The sequence below is a fragment of the Aphelocoma coerulescens genome, chromosome 2, assembly GCF_041296385.1.
Source record: "Aphelocoma coerulescens isolate FSJ_1873_10779 chromosome 2, UR_Acoe_1.0, whole genome shotgun sequence".
Lineage (NCBI taxonomy): Eukaryota > Metazoa > Chordata > Aves > Passeriformes > Corvidae > Aphelocoma > Aphelocoma coerulescens.
In genome coordinates, this window is record NC_091015.1 from 80,954,489 (window position 1) to 80,979,196 (window position 24,708).

The window sequence follows — 24,708 nt, forward strand, 5'->3', positions numbered from 1 at the left end:
AAAAATAGTTACAACTTTATATCTGTGTTTGTGCCTCCTCTGAAAGACTGTGCAAGAAGAGACATTTATATCATTTTAGACAACCTACATTTGGATAATTGATTTTGAAGACATATCAACGGAGGGATATGACTATACAGTTATGGATAATTGAATTAAGCCATCTGCATGCTACTATATACAATGACAGATAATTATTTAGAATAAATATACTGTAAACTCCCATAAAACCAAATTAAATGAAAAACAAAACATCGTCAGTTCACCAGATTCCCAAAGAACTAAAATTCAAAGCAGGAGCACAAATAAAGACTGGATAGAGAAAATGAGGCTGAACTGTTTATTTAGTAACCATGAAGTGAATGTGCTACTGTTTTCTGACCATCCCATGGTGAAGCCACGGTGCAGAGAGCTAATCCCTGTTTCTCACCAAAACAGACAGGAATGCACACTGGATAATTTGTTCCTACTGATGATATCATTCTGTGAAGTTTACTGTTTTTAATAAGGAACAAGTTTCAGTCTTCTCTCACTTTCTCCCATGTACAAGATCAGATCAGCCTCTCAGTGACCTACTTTATGAGTCACAGTCCTCACTATTTATGATTCAGAAAAACGTCTTCTCTGACAGTATTTCCCAGACTACTGTGGGCTCATTCCAAGAACCAATTTCATCTTCATTGGTTTCCTACAGGAAACCAGATCAACTTCCTATGATTTTATTTTCCTTCATTTCAGCATGGCCTACATAAACTAACTGGAAGTGAGAGTGATAGAAAACTTTATTCTGCATAAACACAAGCCAATACAAACACCACCAAAAAAATCCTGAAGACGTCACCAGTTCAAAGTGACCAGAACGTGAAGCAAGCTAAGATTAGAAGTTCTTTTCCCTCCTTCTCCAAACATGATGCACACAAGCAAACCCAGTAAGTTTATATAACCACAGTTTAATGCTAACAGCTGTTCAAGTCTCTGGTGACGACATTCACCTGAACAGATGGTCAAGTTCTACTCCCTTGTTTTAAATGGTAAACTTGTTTTAAAATGATAAACTCTGTTGGACTGTTTGTAAGTCCTACCAATAACACAGTCAAGGCCCCCAGCCACCTCAGTCAACAGACTCGGGGTGCCTACCTTCTCTCCTCAACTGCAACAACAGAAGTACTACTGGAGATGCTAGGAAGCAAGCACACCTTGAAGAAGTTCATCTAGACTTCCAGAGGAACTGCTAACATTGCCTAAGCATCAGCCTGCTGCATCCAGACCAGCTTCTAATAGAGCCATTTTCATTGTCCTCTGGGACACATTAGATTTCCAAAAGCCAAGAGTCAGTGCCAGATCTGCATTGGCTCAGAATCACAGAATAGTTTGAGCTGGAAGAGACCTAGAAGGTCCAACTCTTAAGTGAATGGCCCATATGGGAATCAAACCCACAACCTTGGCATTATTAGCCCCATGCTCTAACTGAGCTAATCATGCAGTGAGGCATTTGGGGAATAATCCTTCCCATATCCCATGGCAGAATCATCCAAGAATCTATAGCAGCAGCACCAGCACCACTATTATACCCCTTCCTTCCTGCCCTCCCAATGCTGTGACCAAGCTGCTGCAGCAGGCATGTGGAGACAGATGATGCTAGCATGGTACTAACATTCTAGTCCCAAACTAAGTGGGACGAGTAATTTCTACAGAGATTGCTATACAGTGAATCAGTTTGAGAAAAGGGATGCTGGGACTCCTAACTGTGGACTGCAAATACCCAGCATAGTTTGCTGGCTCAGATTTCTCTCTGCAAAGCAGCAGTTCAGTTATCTTCTGGACCATCTTCTGCCCCTGGACTCATACAGCCCTGTTGTTATACTGCAGTATGTGAGCTAATAAACCAGCCCCATGTTTAACATAGATAATTCAATCATGTAAGCAAATCAAAAGCAATATTATTTTCATTTCATGTCGGTATTCCGCTGTGTGCATTGTCAATAAGTGCAGTCTGTCAATGGGATTTCCTCCTGCTGCGTTTCAAGGCTTACAGAGTGATAGGAGCAACACGCTGCTTTTGTGGCAAGGCTTACTTAGAAAACTAAATCCAAACTGATTCTCATGAGGCTCAAATGAAAGCTCACTTCTTACCTCAGAGAGGCCAGGGAATATTATCACTTTAGAATGCTTACACATTGCAAACAGTAAGGACAGGACCATATGACTGACACACAATTTATTTCAATGACAATTTGCTACCTGAACATCAGCTTCAGTTTGTAATCATGCAGTATGAATGAGGAGTAAATAGTGGTCACTTGGTAGTAAACTGACCTTTTAAAGCAATGTAGCTTAATAAGTGTAAACCACAAAGTTATTGCCTCTACTATGAATTTTCTATCCTTTTGATGCAGCAGTACTTGCCAGGGTCAAATTACTAGTTTTTAATGAGCTCTTTTTATTCCAGTTTTTCTAACTTGATTTTTTGTAATCAAAATCCCAAAAGTGTTGTAATACTGCAAGTAGTAGCAGAGCTGTTTTCCCTGTTTGTAGATCAATATTTCAAAGAATATTGCCTGCGTGAGAACTGGTATAGGTGAAGCCTTTCTACAAGTGATGCATTCTGATAAATGTATTGATTTTAAACAAACCAAATAATGTTGTTTTAAGTATTGCTTGGCCTGCACTGCATAATTTCTCAGCTAGGACTGATCAGCAGCAAAGCCTACAGCAAAAGTTGTTTCACGTGACAGAAAAAACAGATTTTTAAACATGCGGATTTTGTTCACAATGACAGTTTAAACTTTTTTATTTTGACATCTTAATATAATCAGTAGCAAACTCATGCAATAATTTAGCACCACAGCAAACATGACTATCTTGACTGAAGGCAGTGTTTACCTGATGAAGTTAACAGTTGTTAAAATGGCTATAAATGCTGCAGTCTAAAGTAATCAAGGTAATATACCAACACCACCACCACACATTCACAATTCTCAGTGCTAGAGGAGGTTACTCACCTTGACATGGCTCTGAGCTCCCAGGTTGTAAATCTCAGAGGGTTTGACTTCATTAATGATCTTCACCAGGCAGGTGCTGTCTGTGAGATCCCCATAGTGCAGCTTCATGTCTTCAGAGTTCAAGAACACAGAGTTAATACACTTTAATCTCCGGACAGTATTACATTCTTGGTCCATATCCTATTTCAGGTTAAGGTCTGAATAAATATTTATTGGAAAAAGTCAAGAGATCACCAGCTAAACTTGGTTTTGCTTTAAGCACAAAATACATTTCCCCATAGGAGTAATGAATACTATTTCAGATTCTTTTTTCAATCATCTTATTTATCTAGCAACACTTATATCATTTGTTTAATAGCTTACACTTCATTTTCCCAGGTTGTATAAATAAGTTAAATGTCAGATACAGAATTCCAGTCACAAAAATCGGGTATTTTTTAGTTTGGGCTTCCAATCTTTCACTCAAAAATGTTTTAATAACTTCTTAAGCATCAATGGCTTTCTTCTCCTTCCCAAAACATCGCACACATTTTAGTTTCTCACTGTAATTTCACAACACAACAAAAATGTGTAAGGTACCTACTAGATGAACACTTAGATAACATTACAATACAACCTGCTGCTTTTGTTACTACTGTTTTTCCAATTAAAAAAATACAGATACACACTGGAAGGGAATTTAAGAGAATAATTTAACTGTCAATGAAACATGCTTTGTGATACTACACATCAAAATACCAAAATTGGTTAGATACAGATGTTATTCTTTCCTGACTTCAGTTTCTTTCTAATTTGTGTGTAAAAAAGTAGGTAAGAGCATGAAACAAGCTTCTGTCAAAATTTAAAGAGCAAGTTGCAATGATTTATCAAGTTGCCCTTGTTTTCAGACCCTGATCTGTTGAGAAGATGCTGCAAAAGTGAAATTCCCAAATTCCCAACACAGATCTTTCTTTTCTTTTACTTAAAAAAAAAAAAATTAAAATTCAAACAACCACACTGCTATTCACAGATCTTTCCAATAAAAAGTTATAACTATTAATGAATTATCTGTTTACATTTACTTGCTATACTTCTATAGATTTTCATTTGATGTTTACGACCTTAATAACTTTTTTTTTTTTTTTGGTCCTGAAATACCAGGTTTATTACAAGAGATATGAATCCACAGTAGATTTTTTAACTGCTGTTGAGATATGTGAACTGTTATTACTTATCCTGGTTTAAGTTTTTCTTTTATTTATTTTTTTTTAAACAGTATAAAACAGCAAGGAAGTTAACAGATCATGCAGTTCTCAGATGTTCAGTCCTGTACGTTCCCATAAAACATGTGCATGAGGTTCTTCATGTTGATAAAGTAATACAGCCATGGTATATTCTTGAAATTTGTTTTCACATCCACATCACTTGCAAAGGACATTCTGAAGAGACTTCAGACCCAGCTGAAGTTTGGCTAACAGGTAATGCTAGGCAGAAAAGAGATGCCAGAGCCCATGTTCCTCTTCCTACACCAATGACATGCAGTCCTGCCACCACCCCCAGGCCAGAGAGCAGTTTCAGAGCTTCCCAGGGGAAGGTGGCTGGCCAGCTAGGCTGACCGAGGCAACAGGGACGCCCGCCCACTATTACCATAAATTTAATGCTCTCAAGGGAAGTGCTTATTTTGGTCCACCATCAAGTCTTCAAAGCTTCTGGCCCAAATGGTCTTTCTGAAGGGGAGAAGGGAATGAAGCTATGTTCACTTCCTGACCCATGGGAAAGAGGTCTTTCAAAAGTGAAAGGCTAAGTGGAAAGACTTACTAGAAATGGGGTTTGTTTGGTGCACTGATTTATAAACACAGATCAAATGTCAGAACCTTTGGGGTTTAGTAATATTATCCAATCTAAGAAAGTCCTTAGCAAGCAACAGCTGGAGGGCTTGCTTTAGGATACACCTTGTCTTCCTTCCTGTGCTCCCTACTTTTTTCATACAAAGAGGTTCACTGTCTATGAAGAGCACCATCTTGCAACACGCGATCGATTCCTCACAGGAAAAACACAAATGGCAAAGATAAAATTAGGGTTTGCTCACATCAACCACTATTGCTTCTTTGCTTCCTCTAGTACTGCCTGGAAACCCATTGTTTCCAAACAGTTTCCATGGAGCAGCCTTTCCTGAGATTCCAAGTCCAATTCCTTCTCCTCCTCCCATTCATATGGTTGCATTCTTCAGTTAAAGGAAAATGAGATAAGTGGGGAAAAAAATTAACGTCTGCTTTCTCTTTTCTTCCTTCCATCCCTTTCCTTAAATGTTTGTATATATATTTATTGTGATCTACATTGTCTTCTCAAATCACTTTTCATATTCACAAGATGGTCCTCACAATGCACAGGTTCCTGTTTGATTTCATTTTCTTCATTCTACCTTGTAAGCCAAGAATGCAAGTCATGGGAAACAGTTCTTACATTGTTCTTAGAAAAACAGGTTTCGGTATTCTTAGCAAAGATATTTTGTTCAATTCTACCCCTCTATTAATCAGATATTTTAATGAGCAATGTAGAGTAAGTAGCAACTAATCAGAGCAATACCATGTCAGAAATGAAACATTAAAAAAAAAAATTACAAGCAAAGACCAAGTGAAATCTGTAATTTGCATTATATATGAAACTTGATTAAATTAGGCTCTGTTTAAACATGGTGTGAAGCAGACTTCAAAAACACCACTTATTTACACCATGGAGATATTTGTTGTTAACGATACCTTAAACTGGATTATTTAGGACAGCATCAGTTTGCATAACTCTACAAAATAGACATAGCATGGAGAACTATATGCTTGTTAATGTGCTCAATCCTTCTGCTGAACTGGAGCCATCCAACATCTGAGCTGTTTCTCACTAAGGGAGCAGTTAATTTCCTTTAAGATGAAATAAACAATTATTTGCCATGTGTACCCTAAAGGTAATAATTCCAACTTTCCAAATTATCCTTGGTAACAGAGAACAGAGCAAAGTTTGGCAAAGTTCCAAGAGCAGTGACTTTCCATCAGGAAAAGCAGGTATTCCCTTCCTTGGGTGCAGAAATTCTGAGGGTCCAAAGATTCATTCTTCCTGTCATCATTAAGAGCTGATCATGTCTTATTCATGCTCTCACTCACACAGGCTGTTTCCAAACCTTCACTTCCATCAGACACCATGAAGCTCATGAGGAAACACAAATGGATTACTCAAGACAACTGCCTCCAAAAAACCCGTGTTTTTCTATTCTCTCAGTATTTTTAGCCTCACATAGCATTTTGCAGGCCCAGCCATTTTCTAACTTACTGCCCAGCTATGTCTGAACTCTGGCAGCATTTCTACACAGCACAAAGTGCTTTCCTGGGTCCCTCTCATATTTTCCACTCTTCAAAACTCAAACACAGAAGAGTATCCATATTTCATGCCACACCTTCTTCAGAGAAGAATGGACACTTTTCTTTCCAAGATAGAGCAGCTAGATAACCCTAGCAGAATAAAACCTGATTCCCTTCATGTTCCCAGGGATCTTTCTCCACCAAAAACACAGCACAGGCTAAATATAACATATACCACCTTAAATATAAAAGCAAAGTCTTACTTCCTTCAATGTGAGCCTGTGGGTTCTTATAGAGATGTTCAATCCGGCCTGTATTAAAAGAACTAGACCGACGAACGATGCCGTGCACCTAGGGATTGAACAAGGGAAAATACAAAAGAAAAGTGCTAAGCATCAAGAGGAAAGCGCTCACTACCGTCACTCAAAATTTTCATGTACATAAGCCTAACCCTTTTATCAGATAATCAGAGCTCATCTCTATTCCTAAAGATGGACAATTCACAAACATAATACTGGGAGATGAGTCAGGTGCTGTCATACTTACTTTAGCACCCTTGAGTGGTTTCCCCTTCTCCCTTGTTGACACCAGTAGTAGCCCAAATATCACATACAGTACAGACGGCACACTGAATTGCCCCAGAACACCATCCCCTAGGTAGTGAGACTTGACAACATTACTGGAGTTGAAGAAGGAATGTGCGAATGCCAAGAAAACCAGTGCTCCCTGGCTGTAGAGAAGTCCTTCTGCAGGCAGAGACAGGCACAGAAAAAGCAGCAGCAGGAGATGGGGCTACGGAAAGGACAGAACGGCAGAGTGGAGAGAAGGGGAGAAAGAAGGGAGACAAGGGAAAGATGGAGCAGCAACTGCAAGGCCCAAATGCATTTTAAAAATGAGCTGTCATTCACTTTCTGGAGAGTTGGAAGAACAGCCAGAACAGTCAGTGCTGTTTTGTGGACCTCATGAGTCACTGTTCTCCAGTGGGTTACAAGAGACACAGACAAGCCTAAGGCTGAAACCCAGCTTGGGAATTTCCTTTAACCTGCCATGATAAATAAGCTGGTGAAAAAAAGCTACACTGGTTCTGACTAACATTAAAGAAAAGAGTGTTTGTGCCTAATACATTAGAGAAATTGTTCGAACACTGACCCTGTTTCCTCCTGCCCTGTAAGACAGCCCGGCAATGCCTGCTGCCAAAATTCATGTTAGCTTTGGTTACCAGCTACAGAAGTTGTGCTTGCACAAATGAAATCAAGCTTAAGTATCTGACTGTTCTCCACCTCTCCCTGGCTTTTATTTCTGAAAGTGATCCCTTATACTCTGATGCATCCTACACTTGGTTTGGGGAGGCCATCCCTTTACTCTCCCACTTGATGTTAATTTTTGAGAATATAGCAGCAGGAACAGGCAGTATTCAGGGTTTTGGTTTAGTTTGAGGATTTTCACTTTACAAACACAAGCTATGGTTAATGACAAAAAAAATGTTTTTCATTTCATCTTAAGTCCAAAATTTAACCATGTATAAAGGTGTACACAACTGCAGACTGAGACCAATTTGCTGATTTAAGAATGACATTGTGGTGGCAAGATTTAAAAGAGCTCAATAACTTCATCTTTACAACTTACAAGTCAAATTTATGATGCCAATTTCCTTGCAGAAAATCTCTTGTGTGTCCTGTCACATTGCTCACCACATACCATGTTCTACAATTCAAACTAAACTTTCCAAAACTGAATAAAATATTTGCACTTTCAGGATCAATGAGGCACTGAGAAATGTGGCCCCCAAAAGAAATTTCCATCAAATAATGAATTTATGAAAATAAAACATGTAATTAAAAGCGCTATCAAAATAACTCTTTATAGATTCTGTGGATAATTTACAGGGACATGAAGCTTACAGAGAAACACTTTCAAAAAAAGACACTTTCTTAATAACTTCACTTTCAAAAATGATGGTGAAAATTTTTTGAGTACTCAAATGAACTACTATTTTGCCAGGTAAAATATCAGACTTTAGCAGTTTTAAAGTAACTAATTATTCTGACGGAAGCTAAGTGAGGCGCTCAACAACAGGGGATGCTTAGATTAAATATTATGAAAACATTTATTCATGGAAAGGGCTGTCAAGGACTGGTACAGGCTGCCCAGAGTAGTAGTTGAGTGACCAGCCCTGTAGATATTTAAGAGACAAGTAGATCTGGCATTTAGAGACATAGTTTGGTGGTGGACTTGGCAATGCTGGGTTAAGAGACGGACTGGATGATCTAGGAGGTCTTTTCCAATCTAAATGATCCCATAATTCTTCCAGCAAAATTAAATATTTTGGCTTAAAATTCTGATGAGAGACTTCTTGAGCACCCGGTTATCTATCTCTGAATCAAGTCATGCTGAAATTCATGTTCATCTGGACGGTTGACCAATAAGTCAAATCTTGCCAGCTCAAAACCTTGATGAAAGATTGGACTTGCAAGAGCTTTATGTCTGCTAATGACAGTGATGCAAACGTTTGACCAATGAGATGTGCTAAGTGCAATCATCCCAGAACTTCAAAAGATTCAGAACAGACAAACCCAGAGAGCCTGTTACATCCAGCAATAACAAGAAAACATGCAAACCCGGAGGTTTTTTCTTTTCTTTTTTTTTCTTTTCTTTTCTCCCACTCTTTATTCTGGTATGCACATACAAGAGCAAGAAAACCTGCCAAATGCTTAATCCATGACAGCAATGTTACCATAAGAAAACTGATGAAAGGTACCTTTGTCTGCATGGGACAGGTGAAATGCAAACTCTGTGACAAGCCAAAATGTGTGCAAACTGGTTAATCTAGTTAAGAATGTATCAGTGGGTTTTTCGCAACAGAGCCAGATCTTTGAACACATTGAAATTCACAAAAAAAAAAAAAAAAGAAAAAAAAAAAAAAAAAGTCAAATGAAGCATCCCAGATAGGGAGGCAATCAGTTATCATATGCACAAATGAAATGGAGAAATAGCAAAAAATAATCAATTTACAACACTGAAAAACCAACTTCAATAAGCAAATCAATCAATAAAGCAAGAGAAAGGATGGAATAAGCAAGGCAAGATTAACCTGGTACAAAAGTATGGAAAACACAGACTGGCTGAGAAGAGGCTTCTCACTAAGCTATGAAGCAGTATTACAACAGAAGTAATAAAATTCAATATTAAAACAAGCCCTACCTTTTACTAAAACTCCAGAAAATACTACATTGTGGGGAGATTAATTTGACCACCCCATTTTCTTCCATTATCATACATTTTGGAAGCATCTTTTATGACCAAGAAAGCAAATATTCTTACATTTATGCCCATATCAGTTCAAACCCAGCAAATCATACCATAACAATAGCAACAATGTGATTGTTGTTTTGCTGGACCACAAGAAATGTGATTTTTGCCAGGGAAAATTACGCAGCAAGAAGGAATCAGACTCCTCTTATTTCAAGTAAAAAGTCAGCAAAAATCATGTGCTAAGCAATAATTAATTAACCCAAGAGAAAATGTAGAAAGTAACCATACCAAAGTACAACTTGTTTGGGGTTTGCTGTTTGGTTTTTGCTTTAGGATTTGTTTTTTTCTTTCTAAACAGAGAAAGCAAAATGCACGGTTTTCATTGCTGAAGTATAACTGCCAAAATAAAAGGGGCTTTACTGTGAAGAGAGAGAGTTGGGGAAAGAGAACAAACAAGAGATTCTTATTCCTTTATGTGGTCTATTGCATCATAAATTATTCCCTAATTCCTTACAGTTTTGGCTCACACAGGTCACTGCTTATCTGAGCTGGCGGGAAACACGCAAAGCAGCTGTACCCCGAGGAGAAGAGGGAATCCACCAGTGGACATTAGATGATAAATAGTACAATAACCTGGCATGATTACAGGCCATGCTGCACATTCCTCTCTGGAGTTTTGATTTGTTATCTAGGACTGGAGTGGAAAACATACACAGAGAAGGACAGAAGCAGAGGAAGCGGGCTGGAGCTGCAGCATCCAAACGACTCCCTCAGCCTGTAGCCAGTCACCGAGTCACTCACCTCGTAGCCTTTTTCCAACAGGAACTCAGCCAAGTACGATCCATCCTGGGAAGAGTAAGATATAGGAAAATGTTAGAAACACATTGAATAGGCCTGGGAGATTTGGACCGCTTAAGATCTCAAAAGAGAGAAGAAAAAAACTCAGAGTAGACTGGGTAACAAGCACATACTTTGATTTCTCCAGATTCATACACCAACCTAAAAATACTACAGACTCTCTTTAGTTAATGTTAGACTACGAAGCAGTATATTTTAAGATGACTTGCTTACACATGCTGGTTGAGAACTCCCATCTCTTGAATCTCTTCCCAAGTTCCATTATAAAGTGCCTGGGGATTATCTTTCCAAAATATCCTAACCACGGTCATTGAATTTGAACTATTTTGGAGATAGGGAAGGAAAAACATACCAAAAAAAAATGCACAAGCTTGGCATTCTCTGCAAACCAACGTGCCTCTGTAGCACCTTGTCATGCTGGCATCTCCCTTGCACAGACCCTCCTTCCACAAAGCTTCTGAAGGCAGCAATAATTCTGCCTTGCCTGACCTTCTGAGTTTTCAAAAAAATCCCTAGCACACCTTATATTTAAACTACAGAATAAAAGCCATTTTCATATTTTATATATATCATTGAAGGTTGAGAATCTGGGTCATTTAATTTCAGGGATTTTTCTTTTTCTTTTTTTCCTCCTTTGAAATCTTTGTCAAACTTAAATGATTAAGCTCCTCAAAAGCAAATAGTCTAAAATACATGCTAGCACATGTTTTCCTGAAGTAAGAGGATTTTCCTGGCATGACCATTGCCAGGATTACCAAAACCTGTAAGTCATACTGTCTTTATAAATGTGTACACACCATCACAAGCCCAGCAAAGTTTACCCCTCCAAAAGAGTTCTCACTAGCCAGTCAGTGAATGTTACCCACACACAAAGTCTGCAGCTTTCACTGACTTCTTGAATTGGTTGTTCCTTTAATATGCAAATGTATTCCACCAGACCCAAATGACTTGCTACAAAAAGACCATAAAAACAATGAGATGCCACCTATGCTTATAGGTTTAAACTGTTATGTGGATCTGTTCTGTCATGATCATGGCCAGAGATAGTTAAGAGCAAAACTAAACAGATATCTCTCTGATCATCCCTTAAAAGCATGTTGCTCCAGAAAAAAAAAATCTTTTTTTACCTCAGTTTAAATGAACTTTTGTTGTCTCATAGACAGCCTAAGAAGAATAACACGTTAAAGTAAGAAATTTTAGATGCACTAGGAGGCCCTACAGGAGCAGGGCTGCCAAGAGAAATTGCTTACTGCATTGATGGCAAAATCCTGGGGTACATGTATGCAAAATGGCACAGTACAGTGCACAAGGGGCACGTTGCTCTATGTTTAGAAGTGCAGCATTAGAAAAAGAATTACCTTATGGTATAAATGCTTCAAAAAGTCTCACACAGTCTAGAAGAGGTTGAAACCAAGAAAGTGTCAGCTTATGTTCTTCTCCCACGACATGTACCTGTGTGCATGCACAAATCTTTACAGGGCTGGTGCCCTGTAAAAGCAGTCACCAGTGTATGACACCGGTTAATCGGGAAAATAACAAACCACATGCCATGGCTTCACTGCAAGAATATGTACATCAAACAACAAGATTCTACTGAAAGGATAAACTCAAACAATATTCAATGGAAAATCTGGAGAAACATGGGCACCAAGGGCGAGATGACAGTTACTTTTAATGTTTTTGTCATTTTTTTCATTAGCAATTCCTCCAGGATTTAGCAGAGAGGGGAAACCTTCCTAGTTCTCCTTGGTTGCTCAGTCCACTGCAGCAAACAAATATAAATAAAATTAAAAAGGAGGTGAAAAAGTGGGCGACCCAGAGAGTGCAAAGGAGATGAAAAAAGAAAGGCTGTGATTACCTAGCAAGTTGATGGGAAACAGACTTAACTAAGATTGAACCCTGTCAATAAGGTCTTGTTCTTCTCACCCAGGCCATTGCTCAAAGTTTCCAGTCGCCCTGGAACATTTTGAACCAGCAGTGGCACTTGCTTCCTCTGTGCTTCCTTTCCAGGTCTATCAAGTGATAGGGCAGGGCTTTACAATGAGTGGGAAACAGGCAGCAAGTGTGAAAGCTCCTGCTTTCTGGCTCTGGCACAGCACAGCTGATTTACTGTCGGGTAATCGCACACAGTGCAGATCCGCGCTGTCCTGCGCTGCGATACCATATCGCAAGCGGCCCCGGGGTTCACGTTTCCCTTCCTTTTCTTTTCAGTACAGCAGCCTGTCAGTGTGAATGGCAATCACAACAGCCATCAAAGACTCAAAGAGTTTGCAGCTGGTAAGGACAGCACAGTTTCCATCTTCTCCTAATGAGGTCAGGGAGTAAATATTAATAAATAAGCTCTGTAAAGTGGTTTAAAATTTTATCCATAGGAGACTGTATTACGCATATAAATTCTATTATCAAAGCTATTGATTTGCATTTATACTACAAATAGAGTCTTCAAGGTACAGGAATTCCTGAACCAGAAAAGGGATATTAAAGGAACTAGGTGTTAAAGTATTATATAATTAAGGTGCTATTATACTTTGAGAGCTTAGTTTTGCTAATGTAAAGTACCCAGCTAATGCTATTCAGTTTATAACAAATCAACAAAATACCAGAAGACAGAAGCACATCTCTGTCTGTGGACAAATCAGTCTTGAAAGAAAACTGCCTACAAACTGCCTTTAAGTAGGATTACAATGAGGCCTGGCTCCGTACAGATATGTCAGACCAGCTTGAATGATCAAAACAGTTTAACAAGACTGACTAAATAAACCACCTCAGTTAAAACAGCTCCTCCTCAGCACACTCTGGCACCTCAGATTTGAATCTCTGTGCTGTCTTCAGCCAAATAGTAGTTTGAAAGCTCATACAAAGAATGATACTTCAGCTGGCTTCCAAGACACAGCAGCAGGTTTCCAACTGCAGCTGCCTTACAACATGCCTGTAAAATTCCCAGACAAAAGAAAACAGCCACATAAACTAGTGTGAGACAACTTTAGGATGCAATATTTTATATTTAATACACTAGTTAATGTCAAGAACTTCAATAAGCTTTGACACACTATCAAAGAAAAACACTTCCAACATGGTGAAGAAATTGAGACAAATGAGTTAGACAGTGCTTTGCCAAAATCATCTAGAATAAAAACAGTATCAAGTCTGACTTGATCCATGAGCAAATAATAGGATTATATATACAGAAAACTGAAAACAAGTGTAACTCAATAGTCTGTTTAGCAATCCAATCTCCTTTATTTTACACCGTTTTGCACAGGCAAGTTCCATTTGCAATGAACTCATTGGGGATTTATATTGACACATTCAGGGAAGGCTGCAAAAGTGACCTGGAATGCAAGCCATCTTCATCCTCTTTCTTTGATGTAGCCAGTTCCAACACCCTTCCACAGAGCTCCTGGATTCAAGAACTAGGTAATGCCCTACCTGAGCATTCATTATCCAGAGGATTCCCTCTTCCCCACAGCTCCTCTCTGCTAACAAAGAGGAGTGGAAGTACTAGATGGATGAAGAAACAAGGGAAAAGAGACCAAGGGGAAAAAAAGATCAAGATGAGGAGGAATAGGGTTCTTTTACTACTACTCTTAAGGCTCCAGGAGAAGTATATGGAATGCTTTTTCAGAACAAGGGAAAAAGAATTAAAGACCTAACATGCAAGTGTATTAAGACCATACCACTGAGGAGAAAGGGCTCTCAGTTGCAGAGGAGTAAAATAAACAGTTGAAAAGAAACATCCCCACAGTATATCAAGTATTCAGAATTCATTACACCTTTGAAAAAAAAGGTGTAATACTTTTCCACATACCACAGAAGAGATCAAAGATGCTTATACTTATAAAATTCAAAATTGATTGAGGCTAGTGCCATGCCCTTAGGAATAACTACAAAGGTGAGTTCATGGAAGTTTAAACCAAAGGTGGTGTGTCAATTATCAAGGCCATTCTCAGCAGTTCTCAATTCCTTTTGAGCTACAAACTGTAGTTATGCTCTGCTGAAGTTAAGTTTTGATAGGTTCAGTTAATCTGTTTGGGGGAAAGTCTATAGAAAAAAGAGGCACACTTTCATCCATAGGACGCGTGTTTTATTTCCTGAAGGCACCTTTCTGCAACAACATTGCCAACAGTGCACAGTCACTATTTTCATTTAGCCTTGTTGGAATGAATAATCCATCCTCCCATTAAAATCTACAGAACCAGTGCCACTGGTGGCCTTGCACAATGAATTGTTGGTTCATCAACTTTTGAACTTCTGCACAGCTAGAAGCTAATGCTATTTCAGAGACTTATTCAACTGGAGTATGGAGACAGATCCTTTGGGAGAGGAGATACACACCCCTCTAAAGCAACATCTAACTGATTTTAATAGCAGTCTGTAACAACCATTCATTTGTTCATAGCACTCCAGTGCAGTCTTCCTTAAAAATGAAAAATCCATGAGAGTAATAAAGTAAAAAGTTATTTTTGTTGAAAAATGCATACTTCTAATAATTTCCAGTGATTTACAGAGGAAATCAGTCATTTTTTACAGATACTATAAAAAGAACAGTGCTACACTTTGTCTTAAATCTTCAAGGTGATAATCAAGGTAAAGCATTAAAGCATTCATAAAAAGTTCCCCATACTGAAAACAGGAAAAACCATGAACTCCGAAGTATTTAACTGATTTATTAAAGCTGCCACCCTCCAGATGCAGTAGTTATTTTGCTATTTTGATTTGTATTCTGGCCAAGTAAGAATATAAAAACAAGTGTCCTTTTGTTCCTGCTATCAAAAGAAAAAGTCAAATGGCAATCAATGTTAAAAAAATATAATCTTTGCTTTAAAAGATTGTCCATTAAATCAAAAGTCTTGTAATTCATTAACTGCAGTGCAAAAAATAAAATTAATCAGGAGGAAAAGGTAGTAACAACAAGGAAAGCATTCTACTTGTATTACTCTGTTCTTTTCCAATTAAGACTTGTTTAAAGGCAAAAGAAAAGCAAAGTTGCTTTGGAAAAGTGAATCACTGTGTTATTTCCTAGTCTGAGCTCCATCTGACCTCATGCACCATTCCACTGGTAAAGTATTAAGTTATATTAAGAGCTGCAACTGCAGTTACAGAAAACAGCAACAGGTTTTTCTTCCTCTCTCCCTCCCTCCAGTTGTCTTTATCCAAAACAACATTATTCACATGATCAATATTTATAGCCATTCCACTGTGAAACTCAGCATGGACCCCTAGCTTAAAAAGTAAAGCTTACACCACTCTAAGGCTGACATGAGCAGAAAAAACCTCTGTAATTCAAGTTTGCTGCTTACCAACCAGTTTGGCTTAATTTAAGCCAACAACAGGAAGGTATGTCAGTTCAATATCATTGATTTTTTTTTTAAGTTGATATTTAAATATATAAAATCTTTAGTCTAAACCCCATACGATATTCTACAATAATCAAACAGCTTGTATCTATCACACAAACCTCCCCCCAACATTTCAGCTTGGGAAAAACAAATTACACCAACAAACTGAGTATATAAGTCTTCTTCCTAATTGCAGAAACCTGTGGCACACAGTGTGTTATGTCCAAGCACACCACAAATTTCCCAGTGACAACAGTCAGGTTCTTGATAGGTTTTTAGAAAAAAAAAAACAACTAAAAATCATGCCCCTAAGCTCTCAGGCTGTGGGCTTTAACATCAAGATACTCAAAATAACTGCTAGTTCTCAGATATGTCCGAAGAACTATTACTATAAAGAAGAATAGACTCGGTAGAGAGCCTTCTAAAACTTTTAAAAGTTATGAGCCACAACACCTTAGTTTTTTTCTTCAAATATGAATGTCTAGTATTGTATACTAATATAAACCAAACCAATTTGGAACGCTGAATTTGAGAGAAACCCAGCTATACTTTTCTGTGTCACTAGTGATTGGAAGAATGTGTCTATAAACATGGAAATGCAAATCATATGGGCAACACGCCAGACAAAAATTAAAACTCCTAGTGTATGTATGTAATGGGAAACCCATAACAGCTTTAAAAGCCACAAGATTATTGTTTTGCGCAACCCTACTTCTTCAGAAAGGTACTGGTATCAGATGGTCTTTCACCCTTCCAAAATAGCAAGAGCATCTCCAAACAGCAGCAGCTATGAGCATTTTGGACCTGCCTACCCTCAGAGTACCCAGACTAAGCCAACAGCCCCATTAGGTAACTCACTGACTCAGAGGGAAACCCCTCAATATGCAACAAAGGCAAACTAACACCAAACACTACCCAGTGGAAACCCAAACATACAAAACCTAGTGCAGAGGGCATAGAAATCAGGAAACCCAGGACTAAGCTGAAGACTATGCCCCCAAAAGAGTAACTTTGACATCAAAATTTCAAAGTTCAGAATTGTCAGAGTAAAAATCCACAAAGCCCTGAAATTTTGGGTTCAGAGGAAATTCTGTGTCTTTTATGTTTAGGCAAATGTGTAATTCTGTGAAGTGACACCAGGAAGAAAAATATGAAATCTTGGCATGCCATCTTTAACATCCTAGAGTGGAAAACCAATAATAGCAGTAATAACATGGCTATTATTGTAACCTGGGGAGGCCGCCTGAACTTATGACCATAGCTCAACACCCAACCTACCAGAAATAATGGAGTCATCTCACTCCTAGACAGAGCCACTTTTTTTTCTTTCTCCAGCAGCCTAATGCAGCGGCTGAGGTTAAAGCTGCTTTCATTGTAGCACCAGCCTCTCACACTGATGGCTCAAGCAGGCTTTCTGCCACTCCTGCTCACCTCCTGCACTTGTTACTTTAAGTTTAGCTCAATACCTTGTTTCCTAAGAGTGCAAGGTCAGTTATTTGAGACAAAACAAAACACCGCACTTGCTATCTTGTTTGCATGAGATCAAAGCCTAATAAAGGAGAAGTAAATGCGAGTAATCCAGGAAAAAGCTTTTTAATTCATTCTTCTGTACTCAGCTTTACATATGGACATCATAATTTTGTCTGAAATGTAGTTTATTTACAGATAAACACAAAACCAGAAAGCATGTTCCAGTTGGAGGAGAGAAACAGTGCACAGTAACCCAACTCTTATTTTCTTAAAACTTTGCATAGCGAGAAATTTGAAAATCCAGGAGGAAGCCTTGTTTAACAGCTCTCAGTGTTGCAATATTGGCTTGGGTGGAAGAAAAGTGCTGATCCTGCCGTGATGTGATCTGCAAATCATGGGAGCAAACACTCTGTTTCTGGACATTTCAAGTTCTAGGAGTAAACAGCTTGCCTTACAACTGGTCATAACTCTCTTTGGTATTGCCTCTCTCAGTCAGCATGGTCTGAGCCCAGTTTTCACCGTTCTGGCATCTTCCGAAGCATAAACAAATTTTTTCAGGAATTCTGTTTGTTCATGCAATTTCCACCTTTTTATTTCAAAATTCTCAAACTTCCCAAGTTTCAAAACCAGAGATCTTTAAAAGATGGACTCTAATACTTTTCAGAGTTGTGGATTCAGAGGGGCCAAGAGACAAGCCAGCCTACGTGTGGCCATCAACACCCTGAGCTCCAGGCAGCTCAGATTTCTCTTTACACCAGTAAGGGATAAAATAAGAACCAAAAGAACCTGAAGACCTATCACAGCAATAAACTTCCTAGTAGCTCTGCAATGGAATAGAAAGTGAAAAATGTGATTGAAATTTCAAAACAAACAAACAAGAAAAACCCTACAGAAATGCCAAAGCTAGATTCTTATGAAAAGTATGAATATTTGGACCAAAATGCTACATATTCATTTACTGGCTTTACCTAACTATTTGTAACACCTTTTGTTCTGGAGAAATGGAAGAAACAGTAAGAGGGGAGAAATTTAGCAAGAGAGCTCTTAGGAGTTGTTCCACAGAGTTTACTGTACACACATGTTCTTCTTCCACACAAAAGGGGGATGTTATGCATTTTGAGTCCTCACTACATAAATCTACACTTTAGTTCATTGAAAAAAAACCAAAAAGATTAGAATTTTAAGATGACTCTTCTTATGCCTTCCAAAACACATTCCTACCAAAAAAATAAATGCAGAAAAACAATTAGGGAAGTCAAAGACACACGGTCTACAAAGATTTGAATACATTTTTTTTCCAAGGTAGCACTTGCCAGAATTCCATGTTTTGCAAAATCTTTTTATTATGCCAAGGAGCAGTTTCACATTTGTTAGTTATTTTTATGCAAGAGTAAATACACGTCAAAGGTTTTGTTGTGTTTTGGGTTTTTGGGCTTTTTGCAGTTTAGGATCTACTTGGGTTTTGTTGTTTTTTTTTTTTAAATACACAATATATGTTCTACAGTATAACTGTAAATAAACATTAACTCTGTAGTAAAACATTATTGAATGAACAGAAGTATTTATTCAGACAGTGCCTACCTTCCCCTCTAAGCAAAGACAACTCTTAGTGAAGATGGTTAACTATATAAAAACTGCACTCATGTTCAAAACATTGAAGCATAAATTGGCTGAAGCTGGACATTAGACCCAATACCTCTGTTCCACGTGTCTGCTCTTGCTAATCAAGGACTCTGATGCCACATGGACTGAGCTTCCTGGTGGCAAGAAGCCAAGCAGGATAAGGATTATCAGGGCGATAGCAAAAGGATGCAATGTTTTTTCAGAGAAGGTTGCAGAAGGTCATCCTTATATTTACAGATACCATACAATGCCTTGTGTACCCAACTTCACAGCTTTCCCTTGTCAGCTTCAAAAGGGGAAAAAAAAACCCATCCAGTTTCATTAATTGCCAAGGTTCTTGTGTAAGGGACCAAGAAAAGGGAAAGTGAGCAATCGCATTTGCTTATCCTATCTGTCAGGAGCAGGATTTGGAATAGACAACTACCACAAAACCACCAGCAAAACACCAATTCCTTCAATTCATACAGTATTAAAAATCACCTGCAGTCTGAGTTAGCAAAACCCTTTGTATCACCTTCAAGTGCAGTAATCAAAAGAATTCTTTCAGCAAGGTAGTTTTCATGAACAGCTTCCTAATTAAGGCAAGGACAGAGCAAGATCAAGGCAAAGCAACTGTTGAAATAGTTTAAAGATTTCCAAATTTTAAGCAATAGTTTAAATATTTACACATCAGTTTTGTTCCAATGAGTTATGCAGTTTTGCACAGATCTCTGAAAACAGAAGAACTATTTAAAACTTCCATGAAAAAGCTTTTAAGAAGCATCAAAAGAGATTTATTTTAAAGACTTTGCCACAAACAAGCTTCTTTCATTTGCTATTGCACAAAACCTGAACCTAGTTAAATTTAACTGTCTTTGCAGGCTGTGGAGAGCTGGAGTACACGGGACACATTTTAATAATTTTTGTCTGTATTCATAGTGATTTCCTCTAATCTCAAGGTTTCTTTGCAGTTCATTTGAATGGCTTTGCGCCCTAGGAACTACAGGAAATTCTACGGAAACGTCCCTGTCTCACGAACTTTGTAAACTGCTCTGTTACATTTACTCCTACCAAAAGCCAAACACCACAGGACCACAGTGTTGCTTCTTTGAAATTAATAAATTCTTTAATTGCTATGGGACATAAGGGTACGCTTTAACTGAAAAAACACAGCAGTTTTTGCAAAAGGGCCAATGTGAAGAAAATAGTATCTACTTTTTTTATTACAAAATCCCTAGAACTTAAATATGGCAATATCCTATCTTTTTTTTAAGAAACATTTACAATTTCCATAGCAGGCGCAGTAAGAGAACTCTTGGTTTTGCTAAAAATCCAATGTAAACATGACATCAAAGTGTAAGGGGACCTCATTTTCAAAAACACAGGGACTCAAAACAGCCCATTTCTTTGAACAATACACTAGGAGAAGATAATCAGCTGTGTATATATAAGCAGTTTTCCTAAAATGAAGTACACTCCTTTTAATGCTATTAAGAATTGCAGATTAACACCACCATACAGCTATTTGGAATAGCCTTCAGGCTTCATATTTGCACCTACCATGTGGCTTTTGCCTGAGCTGAGCCAGCACTTCCATCAAATAAGGGCAACAAATAGCACCTTATACCATATGAACCTTCTGAAATGCTTATAATGCTTAATCCCTACAATATGCTCCAAGTCGATAGGAAAAGAAGCTTCCATACTGGACTACATCATACATGGAAAACTAATTTGAGCAGCCCTTAAGGAGTTCTTTATCACCACACCAAGTAAGCTACTCTGCATCAAACCATCTGTCTTGTCCCTCTGCCTCACTCCAAGAGAAGAGGCATCATCTGTTTCCCTCCCATCTTTCCCCTTAAGGGTTATCTGTTATTTAGAAAGCTTGAAGAGGGATCATAACAGGACTTTTGTTACCTGATTTTATGACCTCTGCCCTGATCAAACTATACACTACAGGGTACCCTTCAGATGAGCATCCTTACTCTTCAGCAGCCGATTGCATTTATTTGGGGCATCAGGAAACACACCGAACAATGCCTCAAAAGTATTAGCGAATGCTTTTGTACTAGTGAACATGGTGGCAAACAGTAGGTGCATGCAACCAAACAGCTTAACTACTCTACTCTATCCTCACAGAAAAGTCTGGTCAGACAACATCACACCAGCAGGCATTTTGGAGGAAGTTATGTGTCTTATTGCAACCCACAAAAGTTTACAACGAACGGCTTCGAGGTGATGGCAAAACTCCACCTTCATGATCTAAGGCATCACAGGTACACCCCTTCCTTCCCTGTCCCTCCCAGAGGTCAGTCATGCGGCCTGGCACACAGCACTACGTCTCATTCACTCAGAGCTGTGATTAATGCTGTAGTAATCTGTACCATCTGCTGTGTACAGGCCATCCACAGACACAGGCAGCCTTCCAGCCACACACACACTGCTCTCATGGCAGACTTCCAAAGAAAAACTGTGGCTTCGTGTTTACACATCTTGTTTGTCAACATCACTTTGTTTCTTCAAGAACCTGGCAAACCAACGGGCTCAAAGGATGCTTGCTAGTGCAAAGCTGCTTCTTTCAGCAGGATACTTGCAGAATGCTTGAATTACAATGTGTAGGTATCTGGATGATCTGTGAGGGAAACAAACTTTTCAAGATATTCTAGAAAGTTTGTTTCTAAACCATACAACAGCTCGAGATACATGTGGAGAACATTCCATTTTTTCCCCCCGGATATTTGTTTTACTCAAGACAAAGGTTTACACAATGGAATGTTCTAAGAAAACGTTTCCAGGTTTTCTCATGTACTTCTGTAGGACAACCTCAACCTGGCACTCAGCCATCAATTGACTAAAGTTTGCATCAGAAGGTGAACAGCAGGGGTCCCAGGGAGGGAGTGAATAGAGAGGTGCTCATCCTGCTGAAGTGTAACAAAAATTTCTCCAAAATTGCTGGGATGGGACCAGCAAATATTGAGCTTGTTAGTCTCCAGCTGACATGCAGGAAAGGCAAAATTGTCAGCTGTAGTGAAAATTGCTGTGCTGATCTATTCAGATAAAGAATGCTATGTCTTCCCACAGCTCTTGTCAAAACTATTTCCCCAAAGATGCAGGTGCCAGATGCCTATTTACTTATTCTTAATGAATTTCCTACTAAGGGGATTCCAAGCGTTTCTTCTCCTCTCCATGCACCCATGCTAACACACATATGCTACATTGAAGATGATCATACCTCGTCAAGTAAAGAGCATTTTATGTAATCTTGCAAAAACCAGTCTTCTTAGTAGTTTGTTTAGGTAAAATGCAGTAGCTAGGCTCACCACTAGCTCTTAAACAGCATCATGAATCATTTGAACACAAACATTTCATGCATGAACTCAAATGCCTTTCTGATCTATGGCAATTCAGTTTTCCCTTAAGGACAGACAGAAATAAGTGGGTATATTCCCACTGGATCACCCCATGCCCTCCATAGCTTAATTGTTCTATGGTTCGCTGATGCAGAACAATAATGACTGCATAGTGTTGTGCTGCTTCCTCTGCCCTTTCAGGGAAGCTAGCAATTTGTAAACACTCACTTCATTTATATTTAACTTTTCACATCAAACCGGGAGAAGTTTACCAGGTTGAAGCTCCATGATCCTAATGACATTCTGTAGAAGGTGGTCAGGAACACAGGGACTGGCTGTCCCAGATGCCCACAGGAAAAAAAAAAACCAGAACACCTATATTTCATGCATTCTATTTTACAATCTTCTCCATCTCCACATATCTGTGCTTTCCTAAAGTCATAGAAGTTAATAACAAGGTTAAGAGCATATTTATAAGGTCCTTTACTTCGCCTATGTTTATTCACAGCTTGAGGAAAATCCTGATAAAAATGCATCCTACAATACAACTGGCTAGACCAGTACTCCAAGACACTAAAAGAAATTGTCTTTCTTCCCTTATAATGCATAGCAAGGGTGAATAAAACAAATTATTCTTGTTGAATAAATTGCAGTTAGAGTGAAAATTGCAAAGTAGTTTCCACAATTTTTGTGTCATTCTCCTGAAAAGGACTAAAACTCTAAAATAATGTCATGTAACAAGAGGTAGAGATTTAGTTGCACTGTCCCTCCTAGTTTAAAGCATGCAAAGAACAGTCCTTTGGGGCCTTGACTTTTGCCTCTGGCATAACTTTTGTTTGATCTCACCCAATCAACTTGGACTTGGTTTGAAGTCTTTTTTGCCAAAGCATAAGATGAATGGTTATGCATAATGTTGCTTATAAAATACTATAGCAACATATCCAAACAGTCCTGAAAACAGGTATCAGGAATGAAAACTGACTAAAACAGGGATACAAACACAAGTCCCAGCAGAAATTCTTAGGCAAATGTACCCCGTTGTGAGAAGGACGAAAAGGGGAAAGGTTTTTTAACCGCAGAAATACTGATAAGTGGCACATTCAAATATGGTTTTACAGAACAAGAATAAACATACTGATGCTAAGATTGCTAGAAACTGTGTGGTGGCTGCACCAACATGTTTTGAATTGAAAAGGTTTGCTGAAATCCAGAAGAAAAGCTTGAGCAAAAAAATGGAGAAACTATTAAGGTAACGCAAGCCTTACCAGCCTCTATCAGATCCACTGATCGTGGCTCATTCAGTTAACTGATCTTTGATGCTGTTTTGTGGAACCATTTTCAATCAATTAATCATTTTAATGGATGACTTCTACTGGTATTAATAACATTTTATCGAGAGAGATGGAAACAAAGACAGACCTATGGGGTAACCAACTCAGGGAACAGTACTACAGTTGAAAGCCTCAAAAAGAAACCTTCAGCTTCCCTGTCAGTAATCATCAAGTACATTGTGGAATAGTTAGCAAGACATTCTACTGCATCTCATCGCTTCTTTTTCTGGCCTTCTCCCTTATAAAATTATTTCCTCTTTATATCACCAGACACACAATAACTCGGTTAAAAAATTAAGCTTGCTGTCTAAAGCAGTCCTCCCTGCTTCTTTTCTCTATCTGGAGTTAAAGCCAATACAGGAATATTGCAACGTTTTCAGAGGGTCTTCATCATTATTTCTTAAGAAAAGAGACTTCTTTTTAACTCTCTTTTGAGCAAATTGCCCGTGAATTGGAAATATTTAAAAAAATAAGGCAGCTAGAATTTATATATCTCCATAGCTATATATGTTATGGTGCACTACATTTCTTATGCCAGTAAAAATAAAATTGTTCAGGACTTTGCTTATCATACATAAAAAGGCTGCAAGTTATGAGTAAAAGGGGACAAGGAACAGAGAGAAATACGAGTATGCCAGACGTTGAACAGGAATGTCTTATTCTTAGAATTGTTCTAATTCTTCAAGCTTCAGAGTGTCGTATTTTGTGTGCACAGAAAGAGTTGTGAAATACTTCACAGTGAATGATCAGGGGTAAAAAGGTTATGGTTTAATTTTACTTTCCATACGTTGCACAAAAGGAAGGGGACCTACACTTTGTTTTTTAAAAGTGTACAAAAAGGCTTTTATCCCCAAACCTCAGAAACGGCTAAGAACTACACAGTACAAACACAAATACAATCCTACAGACTGAAGAAAAGTTTTAAATTTAAATTTTCTAATGCTCACCAGCAATAATAGCTAACATAAGGGCAGTACTAACTACTTCCTCAGAAACATTTCAGTTCAGGATAACTAATATGTGTCTTTCCCCTTCTAGCTGAAGGAATACAATCCTTCAGATTAGAGGAAGTCTTAAGACCAAAGACCTAGTCACAAGAAGTTAATAGTCCAAGCAAAACCAAAAAAAATTACATTCAGATAAACTAATCAGGTCTTTCCTTTGTACTTTGA

At 38.4% G+C, this 24,708-nt stretch overlaps 1 protein-coding gene across 4 annotated transcripts in view; it reads right to left on the minus strand.

Moving 5' to 3' along the window:
• The window catches only part of GMDS (GDP-mannose 4,6-dehydratase), a 424,030-nt gene that overhangs the window by 342,260 nt on the left and 57,062 nt on the right, over positions 1-24,708 (minus strand). For all 4 annotated transcript variants that reach the window (XM_069008224.1, XM_069008227.1, XM_069008223.1 and 1 more), the window contains exons 2-4: positions 10,385-10,429; positions 6,595-6,682; positions 3,003-3,112 (exon numbers count right to left, since the gene is read on the minus strand). In XM_069008224.1, coding sequence (XP_068864325.1) covers positions 3,003-3,112; positions 6,595-6,682; positions 10,385-10,429 — 243 coding nt within the window. The remainder of the gene's footprint in view (positions 1-3,002; positions 3,113-6,594; positions 6,683-10,384; positions 10,430-24,708) is intronic.